This window comes from Sceloporus occidentalis, unplaced genomic scaffold, assembly GCF_023333645.1.
Source record: "Sceloporus occidentalis isolate IW3139 unplaced genomic scaffold, rSceOcc1.0.p SCAF_7, whole genome shotgun sequence".
Taxonomy (NCBI): Eukaryota; Metazoa; Chordata; class Lepidosauria; order Squamata; family Phrynosomatidae; genus Sceloporus; species Sceloporus occidentalis.
In genome coordinates this window covers 71,374,709-71,393,095 of record NW_028316987.1, presented here as the reverse complement: position 1 = coordinate 71,393,095, position 18,387 = coordinate 71,374,709, and the positions used below count along the sequence as shown (strand labels likewise).

General features: G+C 38.6%; 1 protein-coding gene across 1 annotated transcript in view; it reads left to right on the top strand.

Moving 5' to 3' along the window:
• ITGA8 (integrin subunit alpha 8) overlaps positions 1–18,387 on the top strand; it is a 148,561-nt gene that overhangs the window by 62,346 nt on the left and 67,828 nt on the right. The window contains exons 14-19 of the mRNA XM_089533306.1: positions 1,061–1,106; positions 2,146–2,253; positions 12,813–12,868; positions 15,210–15,364; positions 16,564–16,701; positions 17,179–17,246. Coding sequence (XP_089389432.1) covers positions 1,061–1,106; positions 2,146–2,253; positions 12,813–12,868; positions 15,210–15,364; positions 16,564–16,701; positions 17,179–17,246 — 571 coding nt within the window. The remainder of the gene's footprint in view (positions 1–1,060; positions 1,107–2,145; positions 2,254–12,812; positions 12,869–15,209; positions 15,365–16,563; positions 16,702–17,178; positions 17,247–18,387) is intronic.

Below are 18,387 nucleotides of genomic sequence, written 5' to 3'. Positions count from 1 at the left end.
CTAACAGTGTCTAAGCGGTTTACAACTGTAAGCTAATTGCCCCCAACAATCTAGGTACAGCTGAAATGTAACTTTGCATTTATACCTTTAATCAATAAATAGACTTATATAGATAAATATATAGCCCCAAATCCTTTATTAGTCCCAATTAGAGTAGACCTAAAAATCAATTGAATTAATACAATGAGCAAATCTTTCAATTCAGTTTACCATTTACCAGTCGATTCAGTGAGTCTGGGACCAGGATTTGACTCTCCCCTGGGCCATGAAAATCCCACTGAGCGGTCTTGGGCAAGTCATACTCTTTCAGCCTCCAAGGAGGCAAATGGCAATTCCTTTCAATATGTCTTGCCAAGACAACCCTATGAAAGGTTCACCTTAGGGTTGCCATTAATTGGAAACACCTTGAAGGCACACAAGAACAGCAGCAATACCTTCACACATAAGGCAGAACTTAATATTTGTGCACAAAAGTACTTACTTGTTTGCTTACAAGTAACTGTTATCTCTTGTCATGAGTATGATGTATAATGACTAAGAATAATGACTAATGTACTAATGACTTAGTATATTGACTAAGAAGCTAAATTTAAATGTATTTATGTTAGGAAATGTAAAATGTTTAGGAAATAGGGGAATGATGGAAGAGGTAAATATACACATGATGGCTTTAAAAAAGAGGGAGGAAGCCAGTGAAAGCAGGCAGAATAAAGTAAAAGCAGGATTCAGGAAGCATATAGAAAGACCATTTGCTTATAACAAGAGAAGGAGAAACATGTCTCTGTCCATTTTATCTACCTCATGCACACTTTTATACATTGCTGTCTTGTCCTTCCCACTTCACTCTCTTTTGTAAGTTAAAAGGATGTATGGAAACCTTAAAATGATTAATCAAAGTGGATGATTTTGTGAAGTTTCATGGGCTTCCATCACTACTTCTGCATTTGTTATGTCCATTCATTTTCAATAGCAATAATTTAGAGTGTAAAAAACTAATTCTTGCCTTTTTTTTCCTCCCTGAGTTTTGAGCATTTGCTTCTTTGTCTGTAATTTTTTTCAGATTTAATTGTGGGTGCATTTGGAGCTGGAAAAGTAGTTGTTTACAGGTATGTGCTGTTACTGCATTGTTTCTTTTATGATTATATCGCTATTAATAAAATAGTTATCAAAGATCTCAGAACAGCTTACAAAAATCTGTTCATGAATTCCAGGTTGGTTTTTCTTCAACAATATATAGGCTATAGCCCAGCCAAAGTCCTTTTTGGAAAATACAGGTCAAATAGTTTAAAATAATTACAATTAAATTACTTAAAACTGGGCGAGGGAAATTGTGATTGCATTCAAACCACACTCTATTTGGGGGGTTAATTGCTGCTGCTTTAGATTCTACTAAATAGTTTTCACTGTTTTGTGTGTACTTGTGTTTTATCTTCATATCTAATAGAGAAATCAGCTTTTGCCATGTTTAGTTTTCTTATCGTTTTATTTATATGGCTAATTTGGTGTATGAACTGGAAAAGGAAAAAGAATACAATACTCGATTATCATCTTTCTCTAAATAATTTTGTTTTTAAAAAGGTAAATTAGAGGGGTGTAAAACACTTTGAAGGCACCATATTTCATCTGATCTTGGAAACTAAGCAGAATCAATCCTGGTTAATACTTGATGAGAGACCATCATGGGATACACTAGAATTGCATAATGTGGCACTTTAAGATTTTGGCCGTGAGCCTTGTTGGAATGTGCTCTCCATATCACTATGATAAGAATAATAACCCTGTCCCCATGAATATGTCTCTGTATATTTAGATAAATTTAGCTAATCCCTATTAGCCAAGATAAACTAGATCATAATCGTATGTATTAATATAGTAAGCATAAGTAAGTCATAAACATCCAAGGGGCTTGTGCATTGTCCCTGTGGAAAGATACATGTGTTCCTGATATGGATACGGATACTTCTCATGTACCTCCCCACAGGAGTTTGAATGTTTATGGTGTGCACTGATACAGGAAGTGTGACTCATACTTTCTGTATTCCCATATGCCATTAACATCCACAGTAACTAAATATACTTCATTCCTCTCTTCTTCAGAGCTAGTTCCTTTCCTATGTGTTGAGTCTTTGTTTTCATCTCCTGCAGAGCAAGACCGGTTGTGACAGTAGATGCTCGACTCATGCTCTCACCAGAGGTTGTAAATCCAGAAGATAAAACCTGTCAGCTTCCTGGCTCTGTGGCTTTGGTATCTTGGTAAGTTGTTGGTGGAGAAGATCATTTTCGGATTAGTCATCCTAATCAAGAGACTTGCAGTGTCAGGCAGTGAAGGCACTGAGCTTCTTCAGGTGTAACTCTTTTCCTTGGAACTCTTCCACTTTTAAAGGAAGCATTAAATAACTTTAAGCCTTAAAAATCTTCTTCACTTCACTGGGATATTTTTGTGTCTTCTCAGCTCTGCTTCTTCCATTGAAGTAAATGGGGGTGCCTTTCAGTGCACACATACACAATAGAGCAGTAGCATCAGCAACAAATCTCAACTCATGGTGTTTGACTTCTAATTTTTTAGCTCCTTCCTTTCTCTTTTTCCTTCTTTGGATGGCCTTCTTTGCTGGAGGATTGTCTTTCTTCCTTATGATAATGGCCCAAATCCAATTGTTTGTCTAATCTACTACAGACACGTTGAATCCATGGGAATTTGGGTTACATCACTTATGTACAGTAAGCTCTTGGTATCTCTGGGGTTTGATTCTAGGATCTCCCATGAACACCAAAATCAGTGGATACTCAAGTCCCATTAAATACAGTGATGTGCTAAAATGTCCCTTATGTAAAATGGCAAAATCAAGGTTACTTTTTGAAATTTACAATTTTTAATATTTTCAAACCATGGGTAGTTGAATGCATGGACAGAGAATCTGTGGATACAAAGGGCTAACTGTAAATTCTATTGATTCAGTCAGTCTACTCTGGCTGAATTTAAACCCCTGCATTAATAAAATCAGAATCTATTAAATGGAATTGTGTTGTTGTTGTTTTTAAATGCCCATTCCAGGACCAAGATATAGACTCTTCATCTGGATTACGCATTCATTTCATTGAACACATATGTACCGGAAATAAAACTACAAATGTTATCACTGGCAAAAATACTATGTCCAAGATCCTACATGGTCAAGCACAACTCCAATATGATTCCCCACTTCCCACTCCAGGACTCACCATTATGCTGTGTTAGCCCTTCCTCCATGGCCATTCCATTGCTATTGGAGAGTGCAGGAAGTCAGACCAGCATCAGGCTTTGTTCCCATAGCCTTATGCAGATGGAGGATATCTTCCACAGAGATCTGCTCCAGATGTCTCAGTGCATGATGTCATTGGTCTACATCTGGCTCTGGAAAGATAGCCAGACGTTTCTCTGCTCCCCCTTGCCCTCCTCCAGAAGTCCAGTTGGTATGGGGAGGTTGCTGTCAAAGTGCAACAGTGAGTCCTGTGCAGCATCTGCACTGCACAATTAATACACTTTGGCACAGTTTTAACTGCCATGGTTTAATGCTATAGAATTCTGGGATTTGTAGTTTTGTGAGCTATTTAACCTTTTCTGGTGCCACAACAAACTACAGATCTCAAGATTGCATAGGATGGAGTCATGACAGTTAAGGTGGTGTCAAGTTGCATTAATTTTGTAGTGTGACAGCAGTGGGGGGGGGGGGGGGTCATTTGGTTGTTCCAGGGGAAGAATGGCAACCTCTGCAAGACCCAAATAAGACATACACTCGTCCCTCCACATTTGCAGCTTTGACTCTTGCAGCTTTAATTATTCATGGATTTTATTAATATGTTCTCTCTAGGAATATCTAGGTCCTTCAGCACAACTCTGTAGTCGACTTTAACCAAAAGTCGCACTGAAGATCCTAGAGAGAACACTCCACTATGTATTTGTATCTCCTCCAGTTCAATTCTATGGTCAATGTCTGGCACATGTTGACCATAGAGTTGCACTGGAGAACCCAGAGATTCCTAGAGAGGTGTTCTCTCAGGTAAAAACATAGTGTTTTTGTTATTTGCGGTTTTTCCACATTTCCTGTGCCCTAATCCCAGTGAATGTGAAGGGACAAGTATAGATGTAAGTTAGACTACACCCATGTATGACACTAAGCAGAAGCCAGCCAAAGTCCATGAACATCATGAGAACTGATGATACCACTATTGTATAATGTAACCAGGAACAGTTTTTAGCATCTTCCGGTGACAGTTGTATCGTTTAAACAGGCCTCAAATCAGTAAAATTTTACAGCAATGTAGTATATGGATTGAGCCATCTAGGAATACTATTTCAGCCTGAGGGATAAATTTTCTTTCAGAGAAGTGCTTGGGGCCTGCATTCATATAGTGCTTGGGGCAAAATGGATGGGGGGGAGGCTTTTACTAAAAATACAAACTTATTTTAGCTTAAAGGTTTTACTGCAAGTAACTTAAGGCTTGTCTACATTAGAGGCAAAAGTCCAAATGCATTCCTGCCTCTCCTGCCCCCATACCCACTTCAGAGTCACTTTGTATAATGTTTCTCCACAGGAACATTAGGTAGATTGTCCCAGCTATCCCTACAGAATCTGGGGCTTATAGAGCCATTTATTGTGTGGCCTTATTGCCCCAGATTTGGAGAGATAGTGGGATTTTAATGTTTTTTTAAAGCAGTATAGACAAAGCCTTAGTCTTGGAGAGGCACAAATCCCTTTATAATGGGGCGGAGGGAAGAATATAAAACATTAGAAACCACCAAACAATCATGCATAGGACAAGATAGCTGGAGAATTACAGCTGGAGAACCACAGCTATATTAAGAGCCTGTATAGACTGGTGTTATACGCTGGCGTGGGGGTGTGCCGTATGCACGCCAGCCGCCCCCAACATTGACGCCATGCTGGCATCACGCTGTGCATCAAACTGCACAGCAGGGGTTGTCATGGCACTCCGTTGGCACAGCGTTTAAACACACTGCACCAAAGGAGTGCAAAAAAAGCACCTAGGGCGTCCCTTCCACAATGTGAAAAGGAACCACTTTTATGGCTTCTTTTTGCACAATGGAAAGGCCAGATCATGCAGTTGCCGTGGTCCCAATTCAGTGAGGAAAGGGGCAGCATGGAGCCGCCCTTTAGGAATGGTATGTTGAGCCCTTAAGTTTACAAAATAGCCAGATTCAGTCTTAAGGTCTAGAATTTTTCACTTCTGTTCCAGTTGACTGAATGTTGTGAGCTTGTACTTTAGGACTACTCAAAATAATAGGCATGAGTGCATGGATTTGCAAGGATTTCTGGCCTCCCCCTCATTTAACAATAGTAGCAACAAAATATTTCCTCTCCACCAAAAATATTGTTGAAATTAAGATGTGTTGTATTTTAAGGGATATCTAAGGATGTGTTTTGTGTGGAAAGACTCTGAGCTGTATTCATGTTAGGTACTCAAAACAAATTCCTTGGCTCAAAATTCTTTAATTCTGAGCATTTTTTGTACCAGATTCCAGTTAGCAGATCTCAAGGGCACTAGCAAAAACAGAAGTAAGCTTGAAGTCTGCCCACCCTTGCTATACAAGCCATGAAATAGATGAACATATCATTGGGATTTTCTAGAGTCCTGGCTAGAATCAAGAAATGGATCTGTCATAATGCTACACTGATGTCTGGTTTACACATTTAGTGGAATGAGGTGCAAATGAAGGGACAGGAGAATCATGAGGTGGTAGAATGGAGTGCCCAATTTCAAACCATTGTGGTAGAATCAAATTTTGAATGCTCCACACAATAAAACAAAAGGAAAACAAACCTTGGACAAAATCCAGTTGCTGGTTCCAGCTGTAATAGCTCCATTTAATCAGATGCTGAAGTCAACGCTTACTTAAGTGTTTATTCAATGGGTCTACTCTAGTTGGGACTATCAGTTGTATTACCCCTTTAACCTTCATGCAAGTTGAAAACAAATACAGGTGAAAACAAATACTATTCCCCGATGGCTTTTTTTTAATTGCAAGGAATTTATATTATGGATGAGGATTCAATATGATATTCCTTGCCTGCAGTTTGATGCTGCATGGCCCATTTCACCATTTCAGGATTCTACCACTTCATTCTCCTGCATGTGCAGGAAGGGCCTGAAGACACTCCAGAATTACTTTTCAGTTCTCTGCTATCCTTCTAGAAACCTGACTATGGGGGAGAAACTGCTTGAATGTGAATTTTCTCATAGACGAATATATGAATGTATGTGTTATATAGGTGCCACTGCTGATAAATGGTTGTGGCTCTCGCCATTATGCTGTAAAATATGCTTCCCTGAAGATTTTCTCTCCTGCTGTAAAAAATTTAATCCAGTCTCCCCAAATGATTGAAGAGCAGCAGTTAGTTTTCCATTCTGTAATTTTTTCTCCCTCTGTAGTTGTTATAACCTCGTGTTGTCCATATGCAAACAATTATTAGGGAAACTCCAACAGACAAATATTTCCTCTGCCCCATGGGATAGATTTCTGTATCTTTTAGCCAGCTGCGCAACTTGTGCAAAATGCCTGTTGATTGACATTTCAAAATAAAATGAATGAAAGGAGATCATCTTAGGCAGAAAATATTTGGAGAGATTTGGACTACAGCACACTATCTAGTAGAAGTAAAATGTTGTTTTAACCAAGTGTGATGTTGTTATTAAAATGTGTAAGTATTGTTTCCATACAGACAGAAACATTCTACATACTTCTTTTAAAACCAAAAATGTGTTAGAATGTGAAGCGATAAACAGATGGTTGAATCCCAAGGCCAGTCATGCTTCAGCCCCATAAAAACCAATAGAAAAAGTTAGGCATAATTATCTTGAGTTGTGTTGATTTAAATAGAACAATAGCCTGCCAGAGTTGGGAAAATATCTTTTGTTGGACAGTGCTGGCTGTCAGAGTGTAGAAGCTGTAGTTCAAGGAAGGAACTTTCCTAAGTTTTACTTGACTACAAGCACATCCCTGACTGGCAAAGGTGACCACAGCATACTGAACTGGCAGTAGGCGAGTATGTTGAATCCAACTCCCTTTGAACCTAAAGATACTGGAAATTGCTCAGGACTATCCTTGCTATGGCTTAACTTTGTTGTTGTTGTTGTGTGCCTTCAAGTAGTTTCTGATTAATGGTGTCCCTAAGGTGAGCCTATCATGGGATTTCCTTGGCAAGATTTGTTCAGACTTTATGCCAGTATTATTGTTATGTGTTCTGAGCTGGAGGTGCTTTAGAGCTGGTATCATTTAGCTCTTCACTCATTGTGCTCTTTCCCCAACACCCTTTCTTGGCTTTTTCAGTGGCTGATCATAGCCAGCAGAGCAGTTATTTAAGAAAATGGTTTTATTAGTAGATCTCCACTACAGGTGAAGTAGTACAGGTAGTTGCCACTTCCTAATTGGTTTCAGTGGCAGTCCCACATAGTGCACAGAAGTACAGTGGACCCTTGTTATACGCTGGGGTTTGGTTCCAAGATCCCCTGTGGATAACAAAATCCGTGGATGCCCAAGTCCCATTGCTAATGACATAGCAAAATGGCGTCCCTTATACAAATTGGAAAATCAAGGTTTGATATTTGAAATTTATACTTTTTTTGAACACTTTCAATCTGTGGATGCTTGAATCTGTGTACAAAAAATCTGTGTATAAGAAGGGCCGACTGTAATTGTTTTGAGCAGGGAGAAACGCAGTTCATTGTGGAAGTTATTTTAGTATCATCTATTCAAGTCATCTTATATTGGGGAAAGGGATTTTTTTAGTTTATAAATTCTGTGTATGAAGGCCTGGTATACAGATTATTTATCAGTTACATTGTGAGAGAGTGGTGAAACCCTTTGCCACTGAAAGCACTCAGACTTTGCATGCAAGATTATTATTACAGATAAGAGCAGGCAGATGCAGGATGAGGGGGTCCCTCACTTCCTCATTGTTTCTTATCTGCTCCTCTTTCCATCCGTCAATTGTTCTAAAATGCCTGAATAGATTAACTGTTGCTCAGACTGACAGTTATGAATGGGTCTGGGTTATTCAATGCATATATTTTTCTACAGATATAAACTTGTCTTCATGGTCATAAACCCACTCAGATCAGTTCTTGGCTGTGTTGACTTCTAACCCAGCTTCCAAATATATGGCCTGTTACTTTCAGCCCTAAAAAAAGGGAAAGGGGTGGATTCAAATTAAAGTAACTTGCCTGCGTAAGAGTGGAGTTGGCTTTAATTAGGTGAGGTTTTCAGATATATCTGAAGGAGGAAGGTTTGGCTAGAGAGGTTAACCACTCAGTTTATCAGGGTTCTGAAGTTAAGGATTTGAAAACATTTAATTGTGTTTCTTGGAATCCTACCAGCATAGCAAATTTTGTATCAGATTGGGAAACATTTGTTCCTTCTTGTGTAAATATGTATGTACTTTTGGGTAGATGGTAGCACTTTTCTTAAGATACACAACTCCGTATGCATTTTAATGCATTTTGCCCATTGACTAAATTGCATTTGCATGCATATTTGAAATATACACATATTAATAATTTACATTTACTTATGCATAGTTCAGAAAAGAAAAAAGTGGGGAGGGGTTCAACATTTGTAGTTTACCCCTGGCAATGAGAAACTGAAAGATGTACATATACAATAATCTTGCAGGTCATACATTGGCTATATTAATTTCTTAATAAATTGGTTAATGTCTATCCCACTTTGCATGCTGCTTTTCTGATGGAATTTCCTAAGTTAAACTCATCTGTTTTGAGAGCATGACTATACCTAAACATCATACATATGTTCAGGTGGCAACATGACTGCATGTTTCTTGAACCAGATTGAAAATTCAGTAGATACATTAAGAGAACAACCCCAGTTGGTAAAGATGGCTAAGGACCAGCTGAAGATGAGTTGAATCTAAAGCCCTCCCAACATATGTGTGTTGGAAATTACATAGGATTGCTCTTGCCCCAAACTAACTTTGAGCCAGTATTATGGCTTCAATTCAGGACTGGAGGAGATTTGGATCTGGCATAATTTAGCATTTCCATCACCCTACCCTCTCTCTGCTTTGTTTTTTTCACCAGTAGCTCCTAGCTGGCAAAACAATTTTGCCAGCAGACTGCTCTGCCAGCAGATCTCTGGCAGGAGAGCATGTCTCTCAATATAAGAGATATAGAATTGTGCCTAATTCTAGCTGCTGATGGATCTTTGAGTAAGGATAGCACTGCTCTTTTGTGTGGATCTAATCCAGAATAAAATATTAGAGTTAACCGAGCAGCAAATCTTTTGGATCAGTCAATAGAAGAGGGGTCTTTCAACAGAAAAACATTTTTCCTGTCAGAAGAAGCTTTTAGGAAGTCCTATCTAACTCCTAAACCTGGTGCATCTTGTAGTTAGCACTGCATTTCCCAACAGTAATTTCTTGAACTCTTAATGGGGCACTGCAGGTTACACTTGGGAATATTGGAAATGTTTTTGGGAAAAGAGGTGTCACTGCAACCTGTTTCGTGAAACAAGGCCAAAACCCTGAAACAGGTGTGGACTATCTTCACATTATCTGCACCCAATTTTGGCTTTCTTACCCTTAACTAAATTTTAAAACCATACCTTTTAGTCCAGGTTTCCAGCTCTCTCCACAATTATGCCAGGCAGCTGTCTTCCCACATGGTCCTTGTCAGCTACCCAGCAGCGAAGTTGCGGGTGCAAATCAGAACAAAATCAGAAGAAGTGTCAAAGCGTGGCTGGGTGCCTTGTGACTTCAGCACTGCTACCAATGAAAGCAGCTGCCTTAATTTGAAGAGAGTAGTGGTAATGGGGGAATTCAGAGCCAGAATACTCCAGGGGCAGCCTACAGTATTCTAGCCAGTGTAGACAAGCTGTGGCCCTCAGCAAAATGCATAACTGCCTCTAAAATATAGAGCTGTGGGCTTGTCCTCTACCCCCTAAACTGCACGGCATAGAAGGGAGCACCATCATATGTTCTGGCTCAAGCAGTAAAATTTCTAGGTATTGTCCTGCATAAAGCAATAACTCCAACCTCCCTTATACTCTTCCTAGTTGAGCTAGCAGGGCCACTGTTTACAACATGAAGTTGGTCAGGTTAAACCATCTAGATCAAATTAAATCACTGGGCCTGTTATGCCAATATTTTGTGTTTATTTATTTCCTGTTTCATACTACTCTATAAATTTAAACAATATTCAATTTATCCAGTCACAGGGGAATAAATGTAGTTGGAAATGATGAATTCTTGAAGGGCCTGAAATAAACTTTCACAATAACCCTTGGAGTCTACAGGAAAACCCTGTCCTGTGGTACATGGCAAATTGTTTGCCCTAAGGAAAGATGTTGAGTAAGGTCATGCACAATAGATGAGTCCCAGATGTGTCTCATTTTCATTGGGACTGTCAGAGGAAGCTGATCGACAATTCTGATAAGATTAGAACTTATTTTGGAGGTGATGTTGCTAGTTTTCAGTTTAAAGTGTATGCAGATCTCTATTTAGTAAAACACAGTTTGAAAAAGTTTATTTTTCCCCAACTATAATTGCTAAAATTCCCCTCTGAGAGTCGTAGTGCAAAAAAGTAACTTTCACAGTCTCCAGTAAAATGGATTAAGTAAAACTGAAGGAACCGTTTTCAACTTACTATGCTGTTTTTGTGAAAATCCTGAATAAACTTAACTCTTGAACAAGTGGAAAGACTTGCCACATTTTAATATATAGAACTTTTTATTAGAGCCCCAGGGTTGTTTAGTTTAGATAAACAGAGCTGAGTTTTGTGTTTTCAGTTTTCATCTTGGACTGCATAGATTACCCTGTCATCAAGAGAAAATCACAAGGATGGTTTTCTAGGCAGTGCTGATTAGGAGGAAATTGTACTTTTCTAACAGGCTAGGCTTTGTTGTAATGATTTAACCATCCCTTTGTGGATATTTGAGAAAGCCTTTTTGAGTGTCACCTGATTAAAAATTGATATTTTCATAATGTAAAGGGAATGTATTGCTGCTGAAGTGCTTTTCAGTTTATGATTTTGGATGTTCTATCTACAGAGTTACTTAGTTTATAAAACTGACTTGGCATGTCAGATCAAACAAGTTATATAAAATATTTAACTTCAATTATGTTCACAGGATTATTAGTCTTGGGAGATAGGTTCATATATGCATTATGCCATTAGGGTAGCATTACAACAAGGAGATGAATCTGTTTTGAGTAGATAAGGAAATTAATATGCTGGAACATCAATAAACACATGTTGTAAAATTGGAAATAGAGTTAGTTATTAGTCCAAGACATCATGGTGTGGTGCTGAGGTGGTAATCATGTGGCACTCCAGATATGGGATTGTAGTTCCTAACAGACCTAGCCAACATAGACCGTTGTGAGGAATGCCAGGAGTTGCAGGTAAGCAGTATTTGAATGTCCACACTATTCTCATCCTTGATGTCATGGTTAGCATATTGTACTAGGGCCAGATAAATTTAGGCTGAGATTCAGATTCACTCAGCTATAAAGTGTATTGGTTAAGCCTGGATCTGTCACCATTTCTCCAACTAACCTACACTACAGAGATATTGTAAGGATAAAACTGGTTGAGAATTATTTATATATTAAAGGATAAGTGGGATATAAATAAATAAAATAATCTAAGATCCACAGGGGTAGTCTTTCATCTATGAAGTGTATTGGTTAAGCTGTTTTTGGGGCAAGGAAAATAGACAAAGCTTTAGGATTTTATATGATTTTACAAACCCTCAGTAGTGGGAGCTGGTTTTCCCCACTCGGGCTTTGGCTATTGCCAGCCTGCCCACTCCTTCCTGTCTCTTTCCTAGTCTGCTGTTTCTCATTCTGTTTAAGTGTTGGACTAGGACTCTGAGAGATCAGGGTATGGATCACCACTCAGACATGAAAACCCACTAGGTGACCTTAGCTGAGTCACTCTCTCTCATAATAAGAGGAAGGCAATGACAAGCCTCCTTTGAACAAATCTTGCCCCCAACAACTGATGGCTTAACTGAAGGATGAGGTATCTAGGAAGGGTGGTAGAAACCACATTTTGTGCTTCATCAAAGAATCAAGTACAATTTGTACAGTCAAGTATGAAGAATCAAGTTAGTTCTGGCCTACTGACCCAGAATAAGAGACTACAGTGAACCCTTGGTATCTACAGAGGTTTGACTCCAGGATTGCCCATGGACATCAAAATCTGTGGATGCTCAAATCCCATTAAGTACACTGGCATAGTAAAATGGTGTCTGTTATATATAATGGCAAAATCAAGGTTTGCTTTTTGGAATTTATATTTTTGGAATATTTTCAATCCATGGATGCTTGAATCCATAGATTAAAAAAAATCAGTGGCTACGGAGGGCTAACTGTAATTGAAATGCTCATCTAGAAATGTGGAGATTGGCAGATTTTTTTTTCAGGGACAAAATTCTTATTTGGGGGACAATGCCCTCATTTCACACACACACCACTATATGTAGCTATATCCTGTGTACAGTGGAAATCCAATGCATGACTATTCAGAAGCAAGCACCATTGAGTTCAGCTGGATTTACTTCCTCATCATGAATAAGACCACAGCTCTAAATAATTAATACATTTCTTTTACAGAACCCTGAGATCTGTGTGGAGATGAATCATTGTTACACCAGTAAATACAATCAGAACCCCTTAAGTCTGAAGAGGTTATTTTCTGAGTCAGATTTTTGAAATGGATGTTAGGATTCTTAAAACAAAAAGGAAAATCTTGCAACGAATTTCAGCAAATGAATTATTTTCTGTTTTCCTCTGTAGTTTTACTGTAAACGTCTGTGCAGCTTTTGAAGCTCCAGGTATTTCAGATAAAATTGGTAAGTCTTTTAATGTTTATATGGCTGTGTTAAAGACTCATTGATTTTTGTTGGAATATTTGAAGTTGTTTTCATGTTCTGCAGTTTTTGGGTGTCATAAGACACCCATAAGGTGACATCAATTGTATGGATGCAGATTTAACATTTTTAAAAAAAATGTGAATAACCACAGGGGCATATCCTCTTAGCAAAAGGTTTAGGGAAGGGGTTTTTAATTCTATGTCACATTCTGGACAAAGATTTAGTCTCTGAAAGTGGTATTTAAAAAAGAATCACTAACCTCTGTTTGTTTTCTTGAAGGTAAATCCTATTGTTGTTGTTGTTGTTATATTTATTTATCTCCCAACCTTTTCTAAAATTGGAACTCAGTGCGTTTTCTAATTTAAAAACAAGTACAATATAGCTGAAAACATACAAATGTGAAGATTTATATAATTATATTGCCCATAATAGTAAAACAATTTAAAACAGACACCTAAAAACAAAAAAATATAGTTAGAAACAATTCAACATAATCAATACAGCACACACTAAAGCCCTGTCCTGGAAAATTTTCAGTTCTTAAAGCGTTTTAGGTTTTGTTTTTTTTTAAGTCTTTGCCTGCTAATGGCCACAGCGAGAAGGTGGCCATTCTGGACTCCTTGGGAAGGGAGTAAGAGTCTAAGGACAACCACTGAGAAATATACACCCCTGCCATAAAACTTCTACTAGTTTTGGGAGGGAGTGATTTCCAAGTACAGTCAGGCCTCTGGATGTGTGGGAGATCTGCTCTGGACCCCCTTGTAGATTCAAAAAAACATAGGTCCTTAAGTCCCATTCCCCCTAATGGCACTGCATACACAACCATTGGAGACAACGAGGCTTGCTGTCTGTGGATGCTCAGATCTGCTCAGGGATGTAGCCGGGGGGGGGGTGTTCTTGGGGTCCGGACCCCCCCTTCCGTTAGATAAAATGAATGGTGTGTGCTGCCGTGCCACCGCGCCCAAGCCCCATTATAATGGTGGCACTTAGTCTGGACCCCCCTTCCCAAAATCCTGGCTACATCCCTGATCTGCTGATGGCAAACCTGTGGATACGGAGGTCCAGCTGTACTTATGCATACCATTTTAGTCTTTTTTCTTGGCTCACATTTTGTTCATTATCCTGTTTTAATGTTTCTATTTATTTACCTAGTACAGTACCAGAGCTCATGCTTAGTTGGACAGAGCCTTGAGGCTAAGCTACTTTTCCTCAGTACCATCCTGATGGCTCTCCTGAAGGGTTTGTACAGAAATAGATAGGGCATAGAGGGCCATGGTAGGCTGCAGGAGTGACAGGCTCTGACACTGTTGGCAGTGCATCTCAAGTTGCATGACACTCCTTCAGACTGCTTATGTGAAGAGAAGCATTTGGTTAAGGCAGCTGCAGCACCATTTTACTTATTCCAGAACTCCCAGAATCCTGACCACCAATGGACATCAAAGTGCTTCAGAGGCATCTTTGTTCAGAGCATAGAAAAGGTTACTTTTCGAAACTTTTGTTTGTACTACAGCTTCCAAATTCCAACCAGGCAGCATGCTAGGTGGAGTTTTCTGAGCGCTTTAGTTCAAAAACTGACCTTTTTAAAGCTCTTGTGAAATAATCAGGATGGTAACAGCTGAAGTCACTTGGTTAGATACAGTGGGCCCTTGGTGTCTGCTGGGGTTTGGTTCCAGGAACCCCTGTGGATAACAAATCCATGGATTGTCAAGTCCCATTATAAACAATGGAATAATAAAATGGTATCATATATAAAATGGGGGGAATTAATATATTTAAATATATTTTCAAGCTGTGAATTTTTGGTTCTGTGGATAAAATCCCTTTTGGTTGCTAATTCCAGGCCGGTTGACAATATACACATGGAAGGAATTTAACTGGATTAGGAATTTTGTAGAGGGACATCCATTTTTTTATACTATTCTAATGATGCTCTTGGAGCGACCCTAATGATACTGATGTTGGTTTCATTTTATTGCCAAACAAAAACATTTATATGTTTGATTCAGTTTAAATCAGTTTTATTTATATCCTAACCGGTGGTTTCATGCTACAGGATTATTGTGTTGTTGTTGGTACTCTTTAGATTTATGGTGAAAGAACAGTGAAGGATTTGCCATGTTCCTTGTATTCCTGTTTATAATGACGTGGGGCATTAAACTCAGTCACTTGCTTTCATGACAGAATGACTGGCCAGCTGAACAAATATTGAACTGCATTCAGAAACAGGAACACTCCAAAACTGGGCTCTTTATTTTAAAAGTGGAGGAGGATTTGAAGGATAACATATATTTATGAGGCTTGACTTGCTTGTGTCCTTTAGCTCTGAGAGCTGAACTACAGTTGGATTCTTTAAAAGTCAAAGGAGCTGTTAAGCGGACCCTTTTTCTGGATCACCATCAGTCACAGCATATCTTCTTCCTCATGATAGTCCGGCAGAACTGGCTCACTTGTAAGGACTTTGTGGTTTATCTCAGAGTAAGTCTTGTTCTTTGCCAGGTCAAGGAAGTGATCATTTCCAGGGCAGATATTTCAAAATATAATTGGTATGTGAATGATGAAAAAGAACAGGCAGTGAAAGAAATAAAAAGGATAAGTTTAAAAAATAACAACCTGTTTGTCTTCTTTAACACTAGAAAATATAAGATTGTAATCAGTACATATTTTGGAATATGTCTATAGAATTTTCCTACATGTGGCCCTGAATAGCATTACTGTATATACTCGACTATAAGTCGAGCTCATGTATAAGATGAGGGAAAGTTTTGGGGTGAAAATTGTGGGTTTTGGTTTGACCTGTAGATAAGGCAAAAACTTAGGGGCATGTAAGAAAGGATTTAAAGGATGAAACAAAGGAAAATAATGTTAAAGAACTTACAAAATTCCAGCAGGCATAACTGTTTGTGCTCACCCTAAAAGCTGGATGGATGAGAGAATAGAGTGGTGGGGGGAGGCAAGTGCTTTCAAGACAGATCACACTCTTGCTTTTTATGGGACAGTTCCTTCTTTAAAATAAGAGTTAAAGTACAGAATTTACATTGACATGTGGATAAATCAATTTGGGGGTTTGGGGTCAATTTTTGGACAAAAATTTCTAGACTTATATGTGAGTATATACAGTAAATAAATCTTAATAGTATTATTCCGAATGTATGGGCAGCCATCAATTCTATTACTTTATCTCCTTAAATATCAAACAAGCAAGCCATAGTTATTGAATCCATTTCTCCAGTATGTTAAACACATACACAACCTTGGAGTTGAATTGCATCATACATAGGTTTTGCAATTGTAAGAAGTGTTCTATATTTGCTTTGTAAGACAATGCTGGAACATAACCAGAATATGCAAAGTTATATCCACTGGGACTCTATCAACTATGGCCTCCCAAGTCAGAACGGATCTAAGAGATTTTATCTGCAAAGTATTTTTATAAATATGTATGTATGCATTTTATATTTTGCTTTTCATCTAGTATAGGATGCAAAGTAGATTGAGCCAGCCCCAGTCCTGTTTAGCTGGCCAAATGAGATGAGATTAGATGTGTTTAGGGTGGTTTGGCGAAAATGGTCTTTACTGCTGAGTAGATGATAATAGAATCTGGATGTTAATTGCTTTATTGTTGAGGTACAGTATATATATTTTGACAGTTTTTCCTTTTAATTTACCTCTCTCAGGATGAAACTGAGTTTCGAGATAAATTGTCTCCAATCAACATTACTTTGAATTACAGCTTGGATGAATCCACTTTTTCAGATGGTTTAGCTGTGAACCCAATACTGAACTTTTACCAAGAAAACATAATTGGCAAGCAGGTATGGCCCTAGCATACAAGTGCTGTCATGCTGTATGGCATCCTCTGTACAATGTTTTTGTTCAGAAGTTTTAGCATTCCCTCAGTATATGCAACAAGAGTTTAATTTTTTCATGATGGGAAGTTAATTGAACCAGATCTATCTGAAAATTGTGGAAACTCTTACAGACTGCATTTTCTAAATGTTCTCATTCTGTTAGTCTTAGCTAAGCCCAACAGCCTGTAAATCATATTCTTTGTCTAAGGATGGAAATATATACGCAGCCTTTAATAAGCAAATCATGACATGGATACATATGCATATGCATAAGCAGTCACCACTGGTTCTTTGTTGGCAGTGGGATTTGGAAGGCTCACATCTTTTGAGGGAGATGTTTTTAATGGTTATCAAACAAACAAAAAAGAAAGGAAAGGAAATGTCTGAAATTCCTTTCCAAGAGAGTCCTAACACAAGTGATGCATGTTTTGGACAATGCAGGCTTACATTCTTGTGGATTGTGGCGAGGACAACGTGTGCATTCCTGACTTGAAACTTTCTGCTGTGCCGTAAGTTTGAACAAATAAACTTGTGTATTGCACTTAATAGAATAAAGGTGTTCATTAAAAAGCTGCTGGGGGGTATGGGGGAGAGGGAAGAGAAAACCACCAGGGCTGCCCCTGCGATAGGAAGGAGATCTTAACAGCCTCATGCTGAGTCTGGCTTTTATGTCTTTGGTTCACTTTTTACGGTCCTCAAGTGGGTAGGTTCAAAGGTCTGTCACTTTAAAAAAACAAAACAAAATCACCTTTGTGTTTCCCTGGTTGTTTGAGCTTTGCTTATTTCAGCAAAGAAGTAGTAATTTTAAAAATTGTTCCTACATTTGCACAAAAATACATGCAAATAGTTTCCCGCCATCTCAAACAAAACTCAAGCCACCTTGAATCCCAGCTTGAGGGAAGGTGAAATATAAATAAAGTAATGTGGTACAGTACAATAACAGTAGGAAATGACATTTCTGAATTGGTTATTTCCTGGAGAAATTTAGGCTTCGTACTAAATCTTAGAAAAAATACTGTTCTCAACTACAGCAGTCAGTATCCCCCAGTCAATATGAACACTGGCCCTATTGGTTGGAGTACTCTATCAGCTGTAATCCCTAAAATATTTTTTTCAAACTCTGCTCATATCATATGTTCTACTTTGGAGGACACTGGTAAACCTCTGAGGATTGTGCTGTATCTATCCCATCTCTGCACCCTTTTCTCAAGGACTGATGTCTGAGTGATAATTTCATTGAATATGTCCATCCACCTGCTATTCTATCTCAGTTTGTCACATTTGCCTTTGGGTATTATGTTTATTTCAGTTTTTTCCCACCCTTCCTCCAAGGATTTGTTGTGCACCTTTATGTAGTTTATGTTAACCCACATCATGGGGTTTTCTGAGTGTGTGTGAATTGCTCCAGGTCACTCGGTGGGTTTCCATGGCTGAGTGAGGAATCAAACCCTGGTCTTGAGAGTCATAGTTCAATGCTCAACCACTTACCATGGTGGCTCTCCTCCAAAGACTTATAGTTGCGTAAATAGTTCTCCTCTTCCATTCCAGTTTTATCTTCACAACAACATTGTGAAATAGGTTAGGCTGACAGATAGTGATACCCAAGATCATTCAGTGAGAGCCATAGGTAAGATAGGATTTGAATATAGG